This window comes from Lytechinus variegatus, chromosome 12 (assembly GCF_018143015.1).
Source record: "Lytechinus variegatus isolate NC3 chromosome 12, Lvar_3.0, whole genome shotgun sequence".
Taxonomy (NCBI): Eukaryota; Metazoa; Echinodermata; class Echinoidea; order Temnopleuroida; family Toxopneustidae; genus Lytechinus; species Lytechinus variegatus.
The window spans coordinates 16,445,469-16,463,907 of NC_054751.1; the positions used below are offsets into that span (position 1 = coordinate 16,445,469).

The window sequence follows — 18,439 nt, forward strand, 5'->3', positions numbered from 1 at the left end:
TTCAATTGACTGAAAATTATGTCATGATGAGATAACTATTTTCAATAAATTCAATTCCTATTTTTCAAATATCGCAGCTACGTTGGTAAATAAACTTCTTTCTTGCAAACACATTTTCAGTGCAGATAGTGAGAACATTCGTGAATGTTCGTGAAGAAAAGGTATCAGCCCAGATAAATTCGAGTTATTACATGTTTGTGGTCAAGCCATTTTTAATGAGTTGTGTAAATTAAATGTATCAAAAAGCGCTGGATTACATTTGATACCTCCTAAATTTTAAAGAGGAGGGAGCAAAGGCTTTGTACAAACCTTTAAGTTTCTTAATGAATTTATCTATGTTTACTAGCACTTTCACACAGAAAATAAAACTTTCTATACAGGTATCAAAGTTGTATGGATCAGAAAGCAAGACATATTCTCTCTTTTGTTCTTATTCGGAGTATATTTGATTATTACATGCTAACCCTGCATGGTTTAGTGGCTTAAGAAAATCCGATCAAAAGAAGTTGAAAATTATACAGAATAAAATGGTTAGATTTATTAACTGTTCTGATCCCAGAACCCACATTGGCTTCACCGAATTCTCTGGAGCAAATTTTCTTGAAGTCACCCAAAGATCAACACAGCTTATTTTGTATTTTGCACCACGTGCATTGAACTTATCACAAATGATATTCCGTCACTTTGTTTTTTTTTTTTGCTCGTTATATCAATATTTTAAGCTCAGAGTGAAGTGATTAATGTTAAGTATTTAAGCCTCCTTTTTACTCAGGTTATCTTTTGAATAACAAAATGACTTGAGATAAAGATCTTCACATGCAATACGGGTATCATGGTTAATGGCATGAATATGAGTAAATGAAGCCTAGAGAGAAAAGGTAATATTGAAGCAAATGGATGATTTCTTTGAAGTCCATAAGAAATATTTTTTTTTTCAAAAACAGGGATTTTGTTGGAAATTTCAGATGATAAAGAGCTTATTGTGTTTGATAGTTCAAGCTTTCCCTGTCTCCAACGTCTGATTCGATATCATCCTTCATTCATACATATATCTTATGATAATTTATTTTTGTATGCTAACACATTAAACCATTGCTTCTATACACTTTTTTTACACACAAAAACATATATCACCCTTTTTAAGTAAAGAAAATACATTTTAGGTTAGAAAATACCAATTTTGCATCAATTAAAGTGTATAGTATGGTAACCATTCTATTACTGGTTATAAAAAATTGCTTAGAATGTCAAATTTTCAACTTGAAATATCACAAATTTTCAGCTCACGCTTCGCGCATTTATTATTCGATTGGTGAGATAATATGTATCCTATCCATGAGTCACTAAATGTAGTCCTTAACAGATACCTTTTCTAATTAGTGTATTAAAAATTTTAGGCCGCGCTTTCCACTCACGTTAATTCTTTGCTGAGCTACACATCTTTTTCATAATTACAAAAAATGCTTGGAATGTTTAATATTTAGGTCATATTACATGAAATTCGAATTCACGCTCGAGAGAATGCCCTTTCAACAGTAATTAGCCATAATTGACCAAAAAGGTAGTTTTAGAACTTCAGATTTGAGATTTTTTTCAAAAACCCTTGCTCGCTAATCTCTTTCACCGAAAAATAAGGTCCAAACATACATCTAATCAATCAAAAATCACCTCAAAAGGCTTTGCTCAACTTAACTACTACAAAACACACAACTATTCAAAGTGAAAATATCCGTTTTCACCAAAAAGCCCATTTTGACATAAAGTAAGCATGATAAGTTCACTTTTTGGCTTCGCCCCCAAACGAAAAAACGTTTCGCCCTCCTGGACTCCAACACCTTCAAGATTGAATTTTGCGCAAAGATATTTGACACCTTTGAATCCTCCTCTGACAGGAGAATTCATTATTCTGCCATAAAACCAAAATCTCTCCTTTATTTCGTGGTATCTGATAGAAAATAGTTTATAGGGTATCTCTCTGCAAGAACACGCACTTTACTCCAATTTTCGGAACACGATTTTAGCAACCAGTAAGTGTGACTAAATTGAATCACCCTGTATACCATATTATACATGTATTTCGAATGTCTAGATTAGGACATCTTTCTACAAAATAGTTTTAAAGAATATCCTTGTTTTGCCGTATTATGTTACCATCTGGTGATTATTTATAATATATTTAAAGGATTATTAAATTCTTTTACACCATATAAAATCATTAATGAATGACCGCGAATAAGACAAAACAGAGTGAAAGAGTACAGACAATACATTCGTTGATGATGTTACAATGAATTAATGATTCATTCATTGAATCATTCATCAAACTTGAAAATGTTATAGTCGCAATCGGTTATATCGGTTCAAGCGAATTATTAAACTGAATATATATTTTTGTTCTTTCACAGAAACTAAAATTGAAACGCAACTTGATTGTAACTGTGCCCATTTTCCGACATGTTGTTTTTGTCGATTCCTGAGCTTCAATCTATTTTGGGTAATAGGAAATGGGGGCAGTCAAATATTAACATTAATTCCAACGATTTGTTGCATTGGCAATCTTTTGTTTTGCTATTTTCCGTGCTCTTTCGCTCGTCATAAAATGCACCAGCGGTTGTACCCACGTACTCAGGCATGGCAGACAGTATGCAATAGCATGTACAATATCGATCCCCACGGGAGCGAAAAAAATCTCAACAACAAAAGGGATCCAGCATAGATAGAATGACAAGGTTATGATGACCAAGGTTTTGGTGCCTTTCAGTCGTGATCGTTGACTTTCGTCAGAGTATCTGGTCGGCTTCTTTGGTGAACACAAATGTGCTCTATGGCTCCGGGTAATTCCTGTGTTCTCTCGTGTTTCACTCCGAGAATTCCCTCGACCCTCTGCAAAAAGGCCCTCTGAGAATCTTCTAGAGTTGGTCGCTGTTTTACCATGTATCCCCGACTGACACACCTTACAATTCATCTGGCAACCGTTATCCGCTTCTACTGATACGCATTTGTTGCTCGATGGCTCATCTTTATCAAGGTTACGGTCCAGGTTGTGGTTGATATCCGCAAATGATTCTGCGCTGACACCGACACCATTAGATTCTTCACAGGTCCTTGTTTCAGTCGATAGTTCATCATCATTGATCGCTGAAACTTCTGGCTTACCTGTGGTTGACAGATGATATTCCTTAACTTCTACCGTTCTGGGTGACTTCATATCCCTCTGTGTTGAGGAGGAACTCTGAGGAGATTGTTGGTTTGAACGCTGTGCTGATGTTTTTATCGCTTTGTTTTCAACATTCCCGAACCCAATGGCATCCGCCCTATGTGGAAGTACAACACGTTTCGTATGCTTCCACATGATCCAAAGAAGACCACCATTTGACAAAGTTGTACACAAAGTGGTAAAAGCAATAGGAACCATAACACAGAGCACAACTGCAAAGCTGACAGTTGTTTTCACTGCTGCAACATTGTAGCATGGGAATTGGGTTCCCTCTGAGAGCGAAAATCCGGGTATTGGTATCATCAAGAGAGCTGCACTAATCCAGAGTATAATCAGGGTCGTTGCCACAGATATCCTCACGCGTCTCAAAGTGACATGTGTAAGGTAACGCAGAGGACGTGACACCATGATGTACTTGTTAATCCCGATGAAGCTCAGCATGGTCATGAGAGATAACAAAAACACTGATGCCATGAATGGGGAGACGTATTTCGCCACGATGCAACTGAAGCTAATTGATATGAAAGAGAGGAGTATGAACACGAACCAAATCACACAAGAGAACATATTAAAGTAGGCGAGCAGTTGGTACAGGAATCGTGTGACTTCGTGCATTTCTCTATCAGAACCTAAGACGAGAAGCATGAGAATGTTGAGGACGATGGATAAAAAAGCGCTGGTAAAATTACTTCCAATTATCAAGTAAAAGCTGGTGTCAGGGTTAAATAATTCGAAGGTAGAACTGTCGTTTGCCATCTTAATTTGTTCTCTGTCTTACGTACACCTGCTTATTCAAAATGCAGGTAAAGATGTGCGAAAGGATATCGTAAACGAAGATTGGAAGATGTAGGCATATGCCAGAAAGAATTCGCAATGGAATAATTTGCCACTCAACTATTGAATTAAGTTGATTTATAATAGTGTTCTCGTCCGATAATAACGGTAACACTCAACATATCAATAATGATATCAGCAGACGGATCGATACGCACGTTATCGCGTGCTAGTTCCTCCTTTATCACTCCGCTATAAACAAGTCCGTTCTTTTTGTCTTCACTGAAAAGATGAAATCAGTACCACTTACTAATGCAGAATCATAGCCCTCTTTCGATCACATCCACGTATCGATTGCTTTCCCTTCTTGTTACGTCATGTCAATGAAGATGCATCACCATACGTGACTGTGAAGACAGTCAACTAATAGTTTTTAGATTACAATGATGTAGATCTAACTGACATTTGTGTCAACGTTAAACGATGTAGTTATAGTTCGAAGATTTGAGAAAAGTCCATTAAAGAATTGAAAAGCTATTAGAATTTCAATTATTTGATTTGTGACGTCATATTCAAGTGGCATTCCATACAATTAATGAATAAGGAAGTGACCATAATCAATGTTTTCCTTCTCTTATTATTGATTGGTGATATTGAATCAAACCCAGGCCCCCAATTTATGTTTCTATGTGGAAACTGCGAAAACCAGTAAAAATCAAATCAGTGCGGCCTTCGTTGATCCTCTCGTAAAAGGTGGTATTATATTCTCTGTCAAGAAATAAGTATGGGTAAATTTATATTTGAGCCCGATGAAGAATGGTATTGTTCAACCCGCTTTTTACCATCTTTTTGTGGAATTCGGGTATCCGAAAATATTCCAAAGACAAATTTACAACAAAAAAGCTTAAAGGATTCAACGACGCTTCATCAAGATTTTGAAAAAAAAAATTATTTGCTGTAAAAGGTTTGTATTAGATCGTTGATATAGCGAAAAAAGCCAGATTACAATACCTACAAAACAAAATGAAGAAGATAAAACGGATTCTAAAAGACTTTGGCAGAATATAAAAAGTTCGGGATTAAAAAGGGAAATTGGAAAGGACCAAGAATTGGTTACTTCAATTGACTGAAAATTATGTCATGATAAGATAACTATTTACAATGAATTCAATTCCTATTTTACAAATGTCGCAGCTACATTGGTAGATAAACTTCCATCATGCAAAGACATTTTCAGTGCAGACAGTGAAAACATTCGTGAATTTTATGAAAGAAAAGCTGTCAGCCAAGATACATTCGAGTTATTATCTGTTAGTGATCAATTCATTTTTAAGGAGTTGCTTTAATTAAATGTATAAAAAAGCGCTGGGTTAGATTTTGATACCTGCTTAATTTTAAAGGTCAAGTCCACCTCAGAAAAATGTTGATTTGAATCAATAGAAAAAAATCAGACAAGCACAATGCTGAAAATTTCATCAAAATTGGATGTAAAATAAGAAAGTTATGATATTTCAAAGTTTTACTTATTTTCAACAAAATAGTTATATGAACGAGCCAGTTACATCCAAATGAGAGAGTCGATGATGTCACTCACTCACCATTTCATTTGTTTTTTATTGTTTGAATTATACAATATTTCAATTTTTACGAATTTGACAATTAGGACATCCTTGCCTGAAGCACAAAATTTTAAAATAATGGAATTCCACGTGTTTAGGAAGGAATGAAACTTCATTTTATATGACAATGACGAGAAAATCAAAATATTTCATATAATAAAATACAAAAGAAATAATGAGTGAGTGATGTCATCAACTCTCTCATTTGGATGTAACTGGCTCGTTTATATAACTATTTTGTTGAAAATAAGCGAAACTTTAAAATGCCATAACTTTCTTATTTTACATCTGATTTTGATGAAATTTTCAATGTTGTGCTTGTTGAATTTTTCTCTTTTTATTCAAATCAAGTTTTTGTTGGGGTGGACTTGTCCTTTAAAAAGAGGGTGCAAAGATTTTGTACAAACCATTATTCTAATAACTTTCTTAATCCATATCGGATTTTCCTCAAACCTTCAATATTTTTCATTACTTTTTCTGCTTTTTTTTACAACAAGGTTTTCTTCAGGTTGAACTTCTTTAAAGCTTAGACCTGTAATTCTGACAGTACTGATTATTAGTAATAATGAGAATACATTTGCCTACTGAAGTCGGTTTATCCATTGTGATTGCAACATTGCCCGCAACTAGACCTTTAGGCATACATCATATTATATTCGGGGTTTTATCCAAGCAACGGAGACTAGGGAAAAGTACCGTTTTGATATGATAAGAGATGAATATTTTTTTCCACCTCCTTTCCCCAAAACATCTTCATCGAACGACAAAGTGTGTATTTCAGGCTGCTTTGACGACGATCAGAAGTTCTGACACAGGTTTAATTTGCGCCTGGTTGTATTGTCGGTACGACTGGAGTACATTATTTTTGCGGACTGTCTGCGCTTAATTGTGTGTAAACAAACATCAATTGACTTGTCAGCTATAACAAGATTATAACGTGTTCAATTACAACCGAGTATTAACAAACCTACTAATGGATATTGCGTCACTTGGGTTATTTGCTATCGATATTTGCTCCGAGTAAAGTGATTAATGATAGGTATTTTAGCCTCTTTTTTTACTTAGGTTATATGTTTATGAACTATCACTTTAGATGAATATCTTCACATGCAATACGGGGATCATTGTTAATGGCATGAACAAGAGTAAATTAAGCCTAGAGAGAAAACGTATTATTGAAGCAAACGGATTATTGCTTTGAAGTCCATGACAAAAAATATTTCCTTCAGAAACAAGGAATTATTTTATTACAAATTTCAGATGATAAATAGATTATTGTAATTAATAGTTAAAGCTTTCCCTGTCTGCGCCGTGTAAGTACAGATCATTTTTCATCCTTCATCTACTCATACATTGTTACGATACTGCAACAAATAACAATCAAGATGTATTTTAAATTTCCTTTTTTTATTACAGGAAATAATTATACATAAATAAAAAAAAATAATGATCTTACATAAATCTCTTGAAGTGTCTGATGTACAATCCAGGGTTATAGTTCACTGTTATAGTCCAATATATATATTCCAGGTAGGCTGGGAAGATTCCTTATTGATGATGGCGATGATGAAACTGATGTTGAAGTCCGATGAATAATAAAAGTCACTGTAACGAGTTGAAATGTCCGTGAAGACGATGTTGATGATGATTAACAGTTGATTTCAGCAATCCATGGGTTGAAACGTGTTCATTGAACAGGTTGATGATGTTGATGAGAACTGATAATTTCTCTCTCAAAATAACTGCAAACAGTTCATTGATGGTGGGCATAAACTGCTCTGATCTGATCTGGTGAAGTGATCTCATATGATGTGATGTGATCTCCTGCTTTCATATGATGTGATGATATCCTTAAAGAAACTGCAGCTTTATATATTAAATTTCAACTAATCTAGAATCTTCTAAAAAATGTCACCACCATAGAAGGTTCTAGCACCTTCTTCCAAACGAACATTCTCCTTTCAGGAGCAGTCAAAATCCAGAAGACTCTTGAATGACCTCATTGAAATCAAGTGTCAATAACATAGCTAAGCCTATTGTTCCTAATCTCTATTCAGAAATAACAATACAACTCCTTGGCCTTTAAATAGGCAAGCCCTGCATAATAAAAAGACATCTGGAACGTTCTTACAAACATGCTGTGGCATGTACTTGATCATTCTAGGCTATTTTTAAAGAGGAAATAACTAATAGATTAATGTAACTGCTTTCATAATATTCTTCTACAATTATTCTTATATATATATATATAACAACATACACACCCACCCTCACACACCCACCCACACACACATATCTTAATATATACAGTGCGTATAAAAAAAAATTACACTTAGAAAAAATCCTGTAAAATTATATATTTGTAATATCCTAAAGATTTTTCCACATTTTAACATTGGTACAGATCCATTTAAGCAAATGATGATATAACTGTCGAAAAAAATTACCGCTTGAGTGAGCACCACTTACTTTTGAAAAGTTAGTGAAAAATGATTTTCGCAGAACTTGGAAATAGTTATGCGAATAAAAGTAGACCTAATCATGAAGAAAACGTAAATTTAGCTAGTAAATTGATTTGATGATATCTTTTACCCTTTTAAACTTGTTTCCTTGCCCAAAACACTTCGAAAAGTGCATTGCGCCCCACCCCACTCCCCCACACACCGAGGCCATCTTGCTTTACACTGAGGTGTGATTTACATTAAATGTCTAAGGCTTCATTTTCATTTTATTAATCATTGTCAAGCTTGGGAAAAGTGTGAAGGAAACAAGTATCAAATTAAAAATGAGCTGTAAACCCACTTTAATGACACAAACTTAGTGAAAAATGCTGGAGATGTCTGATATAAACTTTTGTTCAGATTCAGTTATGTCCTCAGATCCAGCTGGCACACAAAAGGGTAAAGGTTGTGCTTACTAAGTGTTGAAAATTTCAATTTGGGTGGCGGCAAAATTGTTACAAAATGCTGGAGTGTATCCGTGTTATTTCAATCGACTGAAAGTGCAAGGGAAATATTTCGCAGTGTAAGTTTGATTTCGCTCTTTCTCCTTGACACAGCGTGAAAACGAGCATTTCTGCGCAAACAGATTTCTGCGAACTTTACAAAAATGGACAGTGCTCACTCAAGAGTAACATTATGTCAAAACTTTTACTTTGATTAGATAGATGAGACCGAAACCCAAAATTATATGTGAAAAAATTACCCACATGTTGTATATTTTTAAATCCCCAGGGCTTTTTCAAAGTGTAAACTTACTTTTGATACGCACTGTATATATATATATATATATATATATATAAAACAAAATATGCTGAAGATAATGCTTTCAATGCCAATATAGTTTTTGTCTCACCTGCGAAGCAGAGTGAGACTATAGGCGCCGCTTTTCCGACGGCGGCGGCGGCGTCAACATCAAATCTTAAACTGAGGTTAAGTTTTTGAAATGACGTCATAACTTAGAAAGTATATAGACCTAGTTAATAAAACTTGGCCATAAGGTTAATCAAGTATTACTGAACATCCTATCAGAGTTTCATGTCACATGACCAAGGTCAAAGGTCTTTTAGGGTCAATGAACTTGGCCGAATTGGGGATATCTATTGAATTCCCATCATAACTTTGAAAGTTTATGGATCTGATTCATGAAACTTGGACATAATAGTAATCAAGCATCACTGAAAATTTTTTGCAAGTTTCAGGTCTCATGATTAAGGTCAAAGGTCATTTAGGGTCAATGAACTTTGGCCGAATCGGGGTATCTGTTGATTTACCATCATAAGTTTGAAAATTTATTGGTCTAGTTCATTAAACTTGGACATTAGAGTAATCAAGTATCTCTGAACATCCTGTGCGCGTTTCAGGTCACATGACGAAGGTCAAAGGTCAATGAACTTTGGCCGAATTGGGTGTATCTGTTGAATTACCATCATAACTTTGAAAGTTTATGGATCTGATTCAAGAGACTTGTACATAAGAGTAATCAAGTATCACTGAACATCCTGTGCGAGTTTCAGGTCACATGATCAAGGTCAAAGGTCATGTAAGGTCAATGAACTTTAGCCATGTTGGGGTTTTTTGTTGAATAACCATCATATCTCTGTAAGTTTATTGGTCTAGTTCATAAAAAGTGGACATAAGAGTAACCATGTATCACTGAACATCTTGCGCGAGTTAGAGAAGTATTCAAAGTCAGCACTGCTGCTATATTGAACCGCGTGATGCAGGTGAGATGGCCAGAGGCATTCCACTTGTTATTATTCTTTACTCGAATTTTCGACGCACCTCTGTCTTCTTCAGGAGTATATCCAATGTGTGGTATCAATCAGAGAGCGCATCCTCAGACAGATGTTGTTATGATGACTGGCTGAGGATGCTCGCCCTTCACAGAAACATACATAGTAACGCTTGTTTGTAATTATCTAATTGTTTCGTAAATGGCTATGTATATATATATATATTTATATAGAGCCATTTATTTTTGTTTGCTTGTTTGCTAACCAATTAAACCAATGCATCTTTTTACTTTTTTACAATACAAAAACATCGAAAAGATCAACCTACGATACGACGAGATATCATCACGCCCTCTCTCACCCGCTACATTTACACAAATTGGCCCAGAACCACTAATTTACACCCACACAGATACACGCCACAAACACATCATCACACACCCTTACAGCACACACACACTCACTCACACACACGCACGCGCGCGCGCGCTCAATCATTTGAAATTCAGCTTCATTTTATCGTTTGTATAAAAATTATTGTTTTTTTAATGCCATATGATTTAAATTCGTATTACCTTTTTATGCTTAATCATTACATAAAAAAGCATGCTAGCTGATGAATTGTTTTAACGTAAGATATTTCAATAAATCAATGAAAAAAATAATAAATCTTTACATTTATATTTCTATTTACTCATCGTTTAAATGATCAGGAAAATGTAAGTATTCCTTTCAGGTTAGATTAACCCTCCCATTTCCGATTTATTACACGAATTTATCATTGACATTCTGCGTCTATTATTCTTTTTCGACACAGGTTCTCGATTCTCATCTTGTTAGGAGCGATGCCATGATTGGCTCATTCAACTTAGACGTGGGATCAGTCTATGACAGCGAAGAACACACTTTCCAGAACAAGTGGTTGCTGCTGACGTCTATGGAGGAGTCTAAATCTTCAGGCGCCAAAGGTTATTTGTTGGTCAGCATCTCCGTGATTGGACAAGGAGACGATTTGCCAGTATGCTGTTTTATTTCCTGTTGTTTTAACATGTTCAATTAGAAGAATATTCACGCCTGTATTAATGCCTATAATATTTAGGCCTTCTTACGTATGATCAAGGAGATATCACCCATCTCCTTGGTCTTACTTCACACCCCAGAAAAATTTCACAACTGAAAAATGGGGTTAGGAATTGAAAGAAAAACCAGTGGCCCGTTTCTTAAAACATGTTACAATAAAAAAAATTTGCAGTTACGGTCAAAAGTTACAGAAATCATTCGATTTGATCGGCCGAGAGTAAACTCGTCATCGAAATCATGCACTTTAAAGCAAAAAAATAAAAATAAAAAAAAACAAAACAAAATAACGAATCTTTATGAAACGGGATTTTGCAATCATACACAAATATGTTTAGCCTTGATCAAATCTTAATTGTTGCTCATTTTTTATTTCATGGCATTTAAACACTATGTTATACTAATGATGTTCGGCGCATCTACTTTTCCAATTACTGCTACTTTTGATTTGACCGCATACAGTTCAACTTTTAAACAGGTAGTTTCTAAAGTTTGAACTATCCCATATTCTAGGTCAACATGAAATGTATTCTTTTGATCTTAATTATTAGGGTTTTATGGACTGATTCATGTTTATGTCGTTTTAAAATTATGTTAATATATATGTACACGTTTTCTCTATTTAAGAAGGAAATGCAAATCGTTTTTTTCTTTTGGTGCTAGACTCATAAAAATTGTATAATAAAATTACTAAATCAATCGTGTCATCATAGAAATTAATTCTTACACTGTCGACCTCCATGTGATACATCTTATTCCGTTTCTTCACCTTTTCCTCTTTTCGTTTTTTCAGATATTTAAGAGAGCTGAAGACGATTTCGACATAGAGACGTAAGTATAACCTATTCAGCTATATTGTGGTGGTCTTTTGTCGCAAATAACATTGAATGAATTTCACCGATCGTAAAAAAAAATGATGTTCACCCTCAACTGAAATATTAATTGTTTTCATTATCCGCAGCCATATTTGTTGGACTTTTAGAGATTATATGCCCTTGATTTTACAAATTCTGTACGTTAATAAGTCCGCCACAATGTATTTTGTTTGCCTATTGAATTCATTAGTACTGCTCAACTTCTTATATTTAAAAGCGGATTAATGAACGTATCAAAATAGGCTGATATATAAAAAGGTTTATTTACTTTTCTCTTCCATCTTTGCAGCAATCTGATCCAGCCTGCTGGAGTGGACGTTCGGAGAGGATGTTTCAATCTGCAAGTTTTCCAAGCTGAAGATCTGCCACAGAGTAATCAGATTTTGGTGCTATCATTTTGAAAAGTTTCTTGTTTTTTCTGCACAATTTCATTGTTATTTTTACAGTTTGTTTTTTTATTCATTATAAAATGCCGTTTTGGTATCTTTAAAATCATACTGGTTTGCGCTTAATATTCTCGGAACAAAATTCATGTAAATATTGTTAGGTTTTACAAAAAACTTTTGTCAAAGAATTTTTATATTATCCATCTATATTAAATCGTTTTTTCACCTTTTTATAATTATCATTATTAATGTTGTTAGATTTTTTTTTTTTTTGGGGGGGGGGGTCAACGTGATTATATGTCATTTCCACTCCCTCCCTCTTTCTGTCCCATTCTTATTCTCTCTCTCTCTCACTTTCTTAATGCCCCAAGATCCTTTCGTAAATCAAAGTAGATTATTGTCACACACATGTTCGCATAATTTTTTTTTTTTTTACTCTTAGTGGATGCAGGTACCTTCGAAGGGATGAAGAAAGTTCTTCGTGTCGGGGAAGAGAAGAAAGAGTTGGTTGACCCCTACCTTGTCTTCTCATTCGCCGGGAAGTCGGTAAGTAGGCCCCCCCCAAAAAAAAAATGAATAAGTAAATATGGAAAAGAAACAAATGAAATGAAAAAAAATCTGTATAATAATCATGATAGTGATAGTAATAATAATTATTCTGATAATAATATAAAGAAATATCATAATCAATGATAATAAGAATAGTAATAAAAATGTTAATAACAACAATTTTAATAATAACAATAGTAATAATGATAACAATAATGAAAATAGCTTACTCAATCGATAAATGAGATAAAGATTAATCTGAGAATAAATGATAATGAACAATAATTCATAGATAGTAATTGTGACAATATTCAGCAGATTTGTAAATCACGTGAGGAGCAAATCGTTGCTCTATATTTCGTTTTGTCTGAAGGTGATGATATCATTTTGTTTGTAAATAAGCAAAATATGATTTTAAGCTAACTGCATTTTGTAGCTATTGTATTTAAAAAAATATGCCTTTAAAAATTGTTTCATGATTTAAGATCCATTGTGTAACTGTTGATTTGAATGTGATTCATTGTTTTGTTCGTTGATTAAATGTGATGCTCCAGTAGAGGATAAAAAATGTTATCAAGTGATGTAATTTCATTTTGTTTGTCACCCTAGTTGGAGACAGATGTAAAGTACACAAATGATCATCCTGAATGGAACCAGGAATTACGGCTACCAATACGGGTAGGATTTTATTTGTTCTTTTTTCTCATCATTGCTCGTATTATTATTTCTTACATCATATATCCTTGATTATTTACTTTAATCTTTTTATCATAAACATCATCATGATTATCATTCGTATTATCATCATAGTCATCATCATCACAACCACCAATGTCATCGTTATCATTATTGCCGTCATCGTCATCATCATCACCATCACTACCATCACCACCACCACCACTGTCATCACTACGATCGCCACCACCACTATCATTACTACCATCACCACACCACCACCACTATCATCACTACCATCACCACACCACCACCACTATTATCACTACCATTACACACCACCACCACTATCATCACCAGTACCATCACCACCACCACTAGCATCACCATCACCACCACAACTATCATCATCACCACCACCACTATCATCGCCACCATCACCACTATCATCACTACCATTACCACCACCACCACTGACATCACTACGATCACCACAACCACTATCATCACCAACACCACCACTATCATTGCTACCATCACCACCACCATTATCATTACTGCCATCACCACCACTATCATCACTACCATCACCACTATCATTACTACTATCACCACCACCACCACTATCATCACCATCACTACCAATATCATTACTACCATCACTACCACCACTGTTATCACTACCATCACCACCACCACTATCATTACCACCACCACTATCATTACTACCATCATCATCATTTATTTAATAAATTCATCATCATTATCATCATCATATTCATTTTATCAGTCATCATCATCATCATCAACAACATATTCATTATATTCATTATGATATATATATAATATATCATTATAATAATAATATATAGATTACAAGTACTTTATAACTCTGTACAATCACGATGATTTACGTTCAGGTTCATGTTTAATATGTTACCGGTATTTTCATTGTTATTCTGTGAATAATATTTTTGTTGCAAGAATTGTCAGGTTATACAATTATCCGTTTTAACGGAAAAATAAATGAAATGAAATCATCATCATCTTACTTTGATAAGTATTGCAATCATTGTGATTGGTGATAACTATGGTCGATTTTAACTTCATGATGCAATGGTAAATATTGTTGATGTAAAGAAATGTGAAGAAATTGAAACTTAATTGAAGGCGCAGCTTATTTACTGTTTCTTATGAGATACCTTTCGTGCACAGGTTCATCACTCTTATTTCATTATTCATTTGTTTTGGTTAAGTTTGTATAAAGACGAAATATATTTTCTTGCTTTACTTCCCTATGTAGTTTCCATCGATGTGTGAACGGTTGAAATTAACATTAAAGGACTGGTAAGTCTTATAACCAAAATTGATACACAACTCAACGACCTATTTCAGATATTTTCTAAAAATCTTTGACGTATCCACTGGTCCCAATACGAATTCGCGTTTTTGCGTGTGTGTTTGGAGTGATTCTTTTCCCTCAGAACAATAAGATAAAGATCTCATCATGCAGGAATATATTAGAATTGTAAATATTATATGATATGAATTATTTAATGGAAATCATCAAATTAACGTTTCTAATAGTACCGGAAAGGATATCTATTCCCATATTTATCTTACCTGTATATATTCGTCTTATCTGTAGATATACTAAAATAAAGAGGCAACATTGCCATTCATTTATGGAGAAGGGAGGGAGGGAGGGGGAGGGGGTCTTGTAAAATTTGCCACAAGAATAACGACTTAATACAGTCTACAAATTGGTATAGGCCACATATTTTCATATAGCTTAATAATTATATTATGAAATATTATTTCACTGTAGGGATCGTTTGTCAACCGATGACTACATCGCTACAGGCTTCATCGATATCAATGAGATTGGATCGAGAGGAGATGACGGTACCTATTATTTTTTTCTTCTTTTTAATTTTTTTTTTTTTTTTTTAAACAAGTGCACACCAAGTTAATACCAATAATGCATATAGCATTCCCATTTATTTGAAGGCAGGATAAAAGAGCATTGTACATTAAATACTTTGCTCACGGGCATAGGTGCCGCGGCCGGGGATCGAACCCCGGATTTTCTATGTATAGCCAGGCGCCTTAGACCACTCGGCCACGGCACCTCCATTCATAGATGATAATCGATTATAGAGAACACTTGAAAGCAAATAGAACTTTATTGATATCAGTTATATCAACCTAATAACAGTTTCTCTTTTGTCCTTTAAAATTCAAATTCTTTGTAAAAAGAAAACATGTTAATTGAACTGGCTTTTCTAATTGCCATGTAAAAACCTTGCAAACAATATTTTTTTTGATAAAATACAACAAAAGATACCTCAAAATCTAATTTAGTTTTTTTATGTTCTTTTTGTTTTAGATATAATTGATATGTGGGCCTGTTTTATGTAGAATTATAAAAATGACGAATCCTAATTGAAAGATGAATGTATCCCTAACCCCCCAAACAGACAATAATACCTATATTTTAGAAATGTATATGAAGGCAAAATGTAATGCTGACCCCAAAGAAATCGTATCTCCTTTTTTTTTCTTTTTTAGGGGGGGGGGGTGATTTTCATTTTCAAAAATTACGTTTTAAAAGATTAACCGATTTACATTTTCACTCTTATTCGACGAATCGTGTGTTTTCAACTGCATAAGAAGATCACAATGGTAAGAATGCATTAAGTCATGATTGCCAGCAAAGTGCACCCTCACGTCGCAATCCCGCTCGACCCCCTCCCTTCTAATTGCATTTTTCCACTTCCCGATTTCCACTCGCTTAGTTTTACACCCTATCAAGACTGGAAATATTAACAGCACTTCATCATAGCCTTAGAATACTATTTTAACGCTTTTTTAAATCTGGCACTGTGAACTAGGTGGATCTGCCAAATTCTTGTTTAAATCCTTGCAAGCATTTTGTCATCTTTCACACAATATGAAGCCTTTGCACAACCCCCTTTTCATGTAAAGTTTTTATCTTTCTTTTTTCTAATAACTAATAAAAAAATCGCATATTTTCTTTCCATTGTTAACGTCATTGTTTGCAGAGCACAGAATGGGTAATATTATAAAAGTGATTGTTTTAGTATGCCCAGCTGGTGTTGAGTCTATTGGAATAGCAATACACTATTAACAAAAAAAAGTTTAACCCAATATTGGGTAAAATGGGAACGTGCATGTTCGTTGGGTAAAATAATGCCAAATATTTTACGCAATGTTACATTAAAAGTTACCGTTAAAACATGGATCTAGCACAATATGGGGTAAACAAAATACCCAGCAAACATGCATGTTCTCTTTCTACCCAATATTGGGTAAAACTTTACTCAGTTTTTTAGAGTGTAGTGACTTGATGGGAACATTTAGTGCATTCTTATTTTGATTCAAAACTTTTGATCTTGAGTCGCATCCTTAGACTCTCATCCTTAGACAGTGTGCATGACACATACGCCTTTATATGCTATTTGTTCAAAACATTTTATGCTGGATATCCGGAGGCCATCACAATACCATTTTACACTTTTTCATTATCTACCTTTCTTCAAATAAAAAGCAACGTTAATTGATGGCAGAAAGGCAAGAGAATGTTAATTAATTTTCATCCAATGTCTTTCTCTTGCTTTTTAAATTTCTAGCTTCATTATATTTTCAGTTTCATGCAGAGCTTTCAAATGCTTTGCATAATTATTTTTCTACCTTTCTTAAATTAAAAACCCAACATTTTAGTTGATGGCAGTAAGGTTACATTCACGTCATTCTCGCCCAATGTCTTTTTTCTCTCGTTCTCTTAATTTCTAGCTTCATGATGAAATGTGCAGTTTTATAGTCTTTACAAGGCTGTCAAATGCTTTTTATATTATTTTGTAACTTGTTTGTATAAGGGGTCTTTTAAATTGCACGCCTGGTGGTTTGGTTTTATTGCACTATGAAGAGTGTATAGTTGGATACCCGCACGCAAATTTTACCAATCTTCCAAGCCCTTCAACCCACAAAAAGTGTTGATTTGTGTACCACGTCTACGTTACTTTGCAAGTAAAAATTTTCTTTTCTTTTCTTTTCTTTTGGGTGTGGTACGAGTAATCAATAACATTCTCTTTTGTCTTTTCACTTTTTTCTTTCGCTAGATTTTGAACTTTTGAATTATTAAAACTAGAAAATTTCTCTTGTTTTCGTTCCGTTGGGAATATGATAAGATAATGACGGTTGAATCTTACTTTTCGCAGGATTTCTTCCTACTTTTGGACCATGTTGGGTGAATTTCTACGGTTCTCCTCGCGAATTCGATACATTCAACGATGACTATGAGGCTTTGAATATGGGAAGGGTGAGCACTTGAGTTTTACTCGCGTATTTTTGTATCTTATTTTACTTGGGCATTTATTGTTTTTGCGTCTTTTTCTGCTCATATCCTTATGTTACTTCAAAGCTTACCTTACTCGCGTAATTATGTAATTTGCATACTCATTTTACTCACGTATTTATTTTACGAGGACCCCATCCTCGCAAGTTATGCTTTTCTTGGGGTCCTTCCGATTTTTAATTATGAATTTTGTATGTATTTATTTTGATTGAGTTTTTAATGGAAAAGAAATGAACTGAATGGCTGAATAAACTTGTGTACTAATCATACAGCGCGTCCCAAAAAAAATGTCCCTCTGACATAAGACTGAATTAATTCTAAAATGTGGTAGGATTCTCAAGTAAATGTTCATGAGTAGAAAGCTCATTTCATGTTCTAACTTCTATGAAAATTTCATTGGTCGCGCTTCAGCGGTTTTGAATACACACTCTGTTATGTAACAGTGGTGCATTTTAGCTCATTCCAAGTTTGCAGCATTGATGCATTTCTTCATTGTCTATGGCATGTTAACCCCGATTCTTACATCCAGGATCTGAGCAGGGATAATTCCCTAATCTAGGCTCATCAAATTATAAACCTGAGCATGTTCAGAAGGACAAGAAACATTAAAAATTAAGTTTGTTTGATGATTGATAGGGGAATCAGTGCACCAACT

General features: G+C 34.3%; 1 protein-coding gene across 2 annotated transcripts in view; it reads left to right on the plus strand.

Moving 5' to 3' along the window:
- LOC121425594 (myoferlin-like) overlaps nucleotides 1–18,439 on the plus strand; it is a 109,305-nt gene that overhangs the window by 26,847 nt on the left and 64,019 nt on the right. For both annotated transcript variants that reach the window (XM_041621705.1, XM_041621706.1), the window contains exons 9-16: nucleotides 10,662–10,862; nucleotides 11,715–11,752; nucleotides 12,086–12,168; nucleotides 12,625–12,728; nucleotides 13,341–13,409; nucleotides 14,710–14,753; nucleotides 15,235–15,311; nucleotides 17,648–17,748. In XM_041621705.1, the coding sequence (XP_041477639.1) occupies nucleotides 10,662–10,862; nucleotides 11,715–11,752; nucleotides 12,086–12,168; nucleotides 12,625–12,728; nucleotides 13,341–13,409; nucleotides 14,710–14,753; nucleotides 15,235–15,311; nucleotides 17,648–17,748 (717 nt within the window). The remainder of the gene's footprint in view (nucleotides 1–10,661; nucleotides 10,863–11,714; nucleotides 11,753–12,085; nucleotides 12,169–12,624; nucleotides 12,729–13,340; nucleotides 13,410–14,709; nucleotides 14,754–15,234; nucleotides 15,312–17,647; nucleotides 17,749–18,439) is intronic.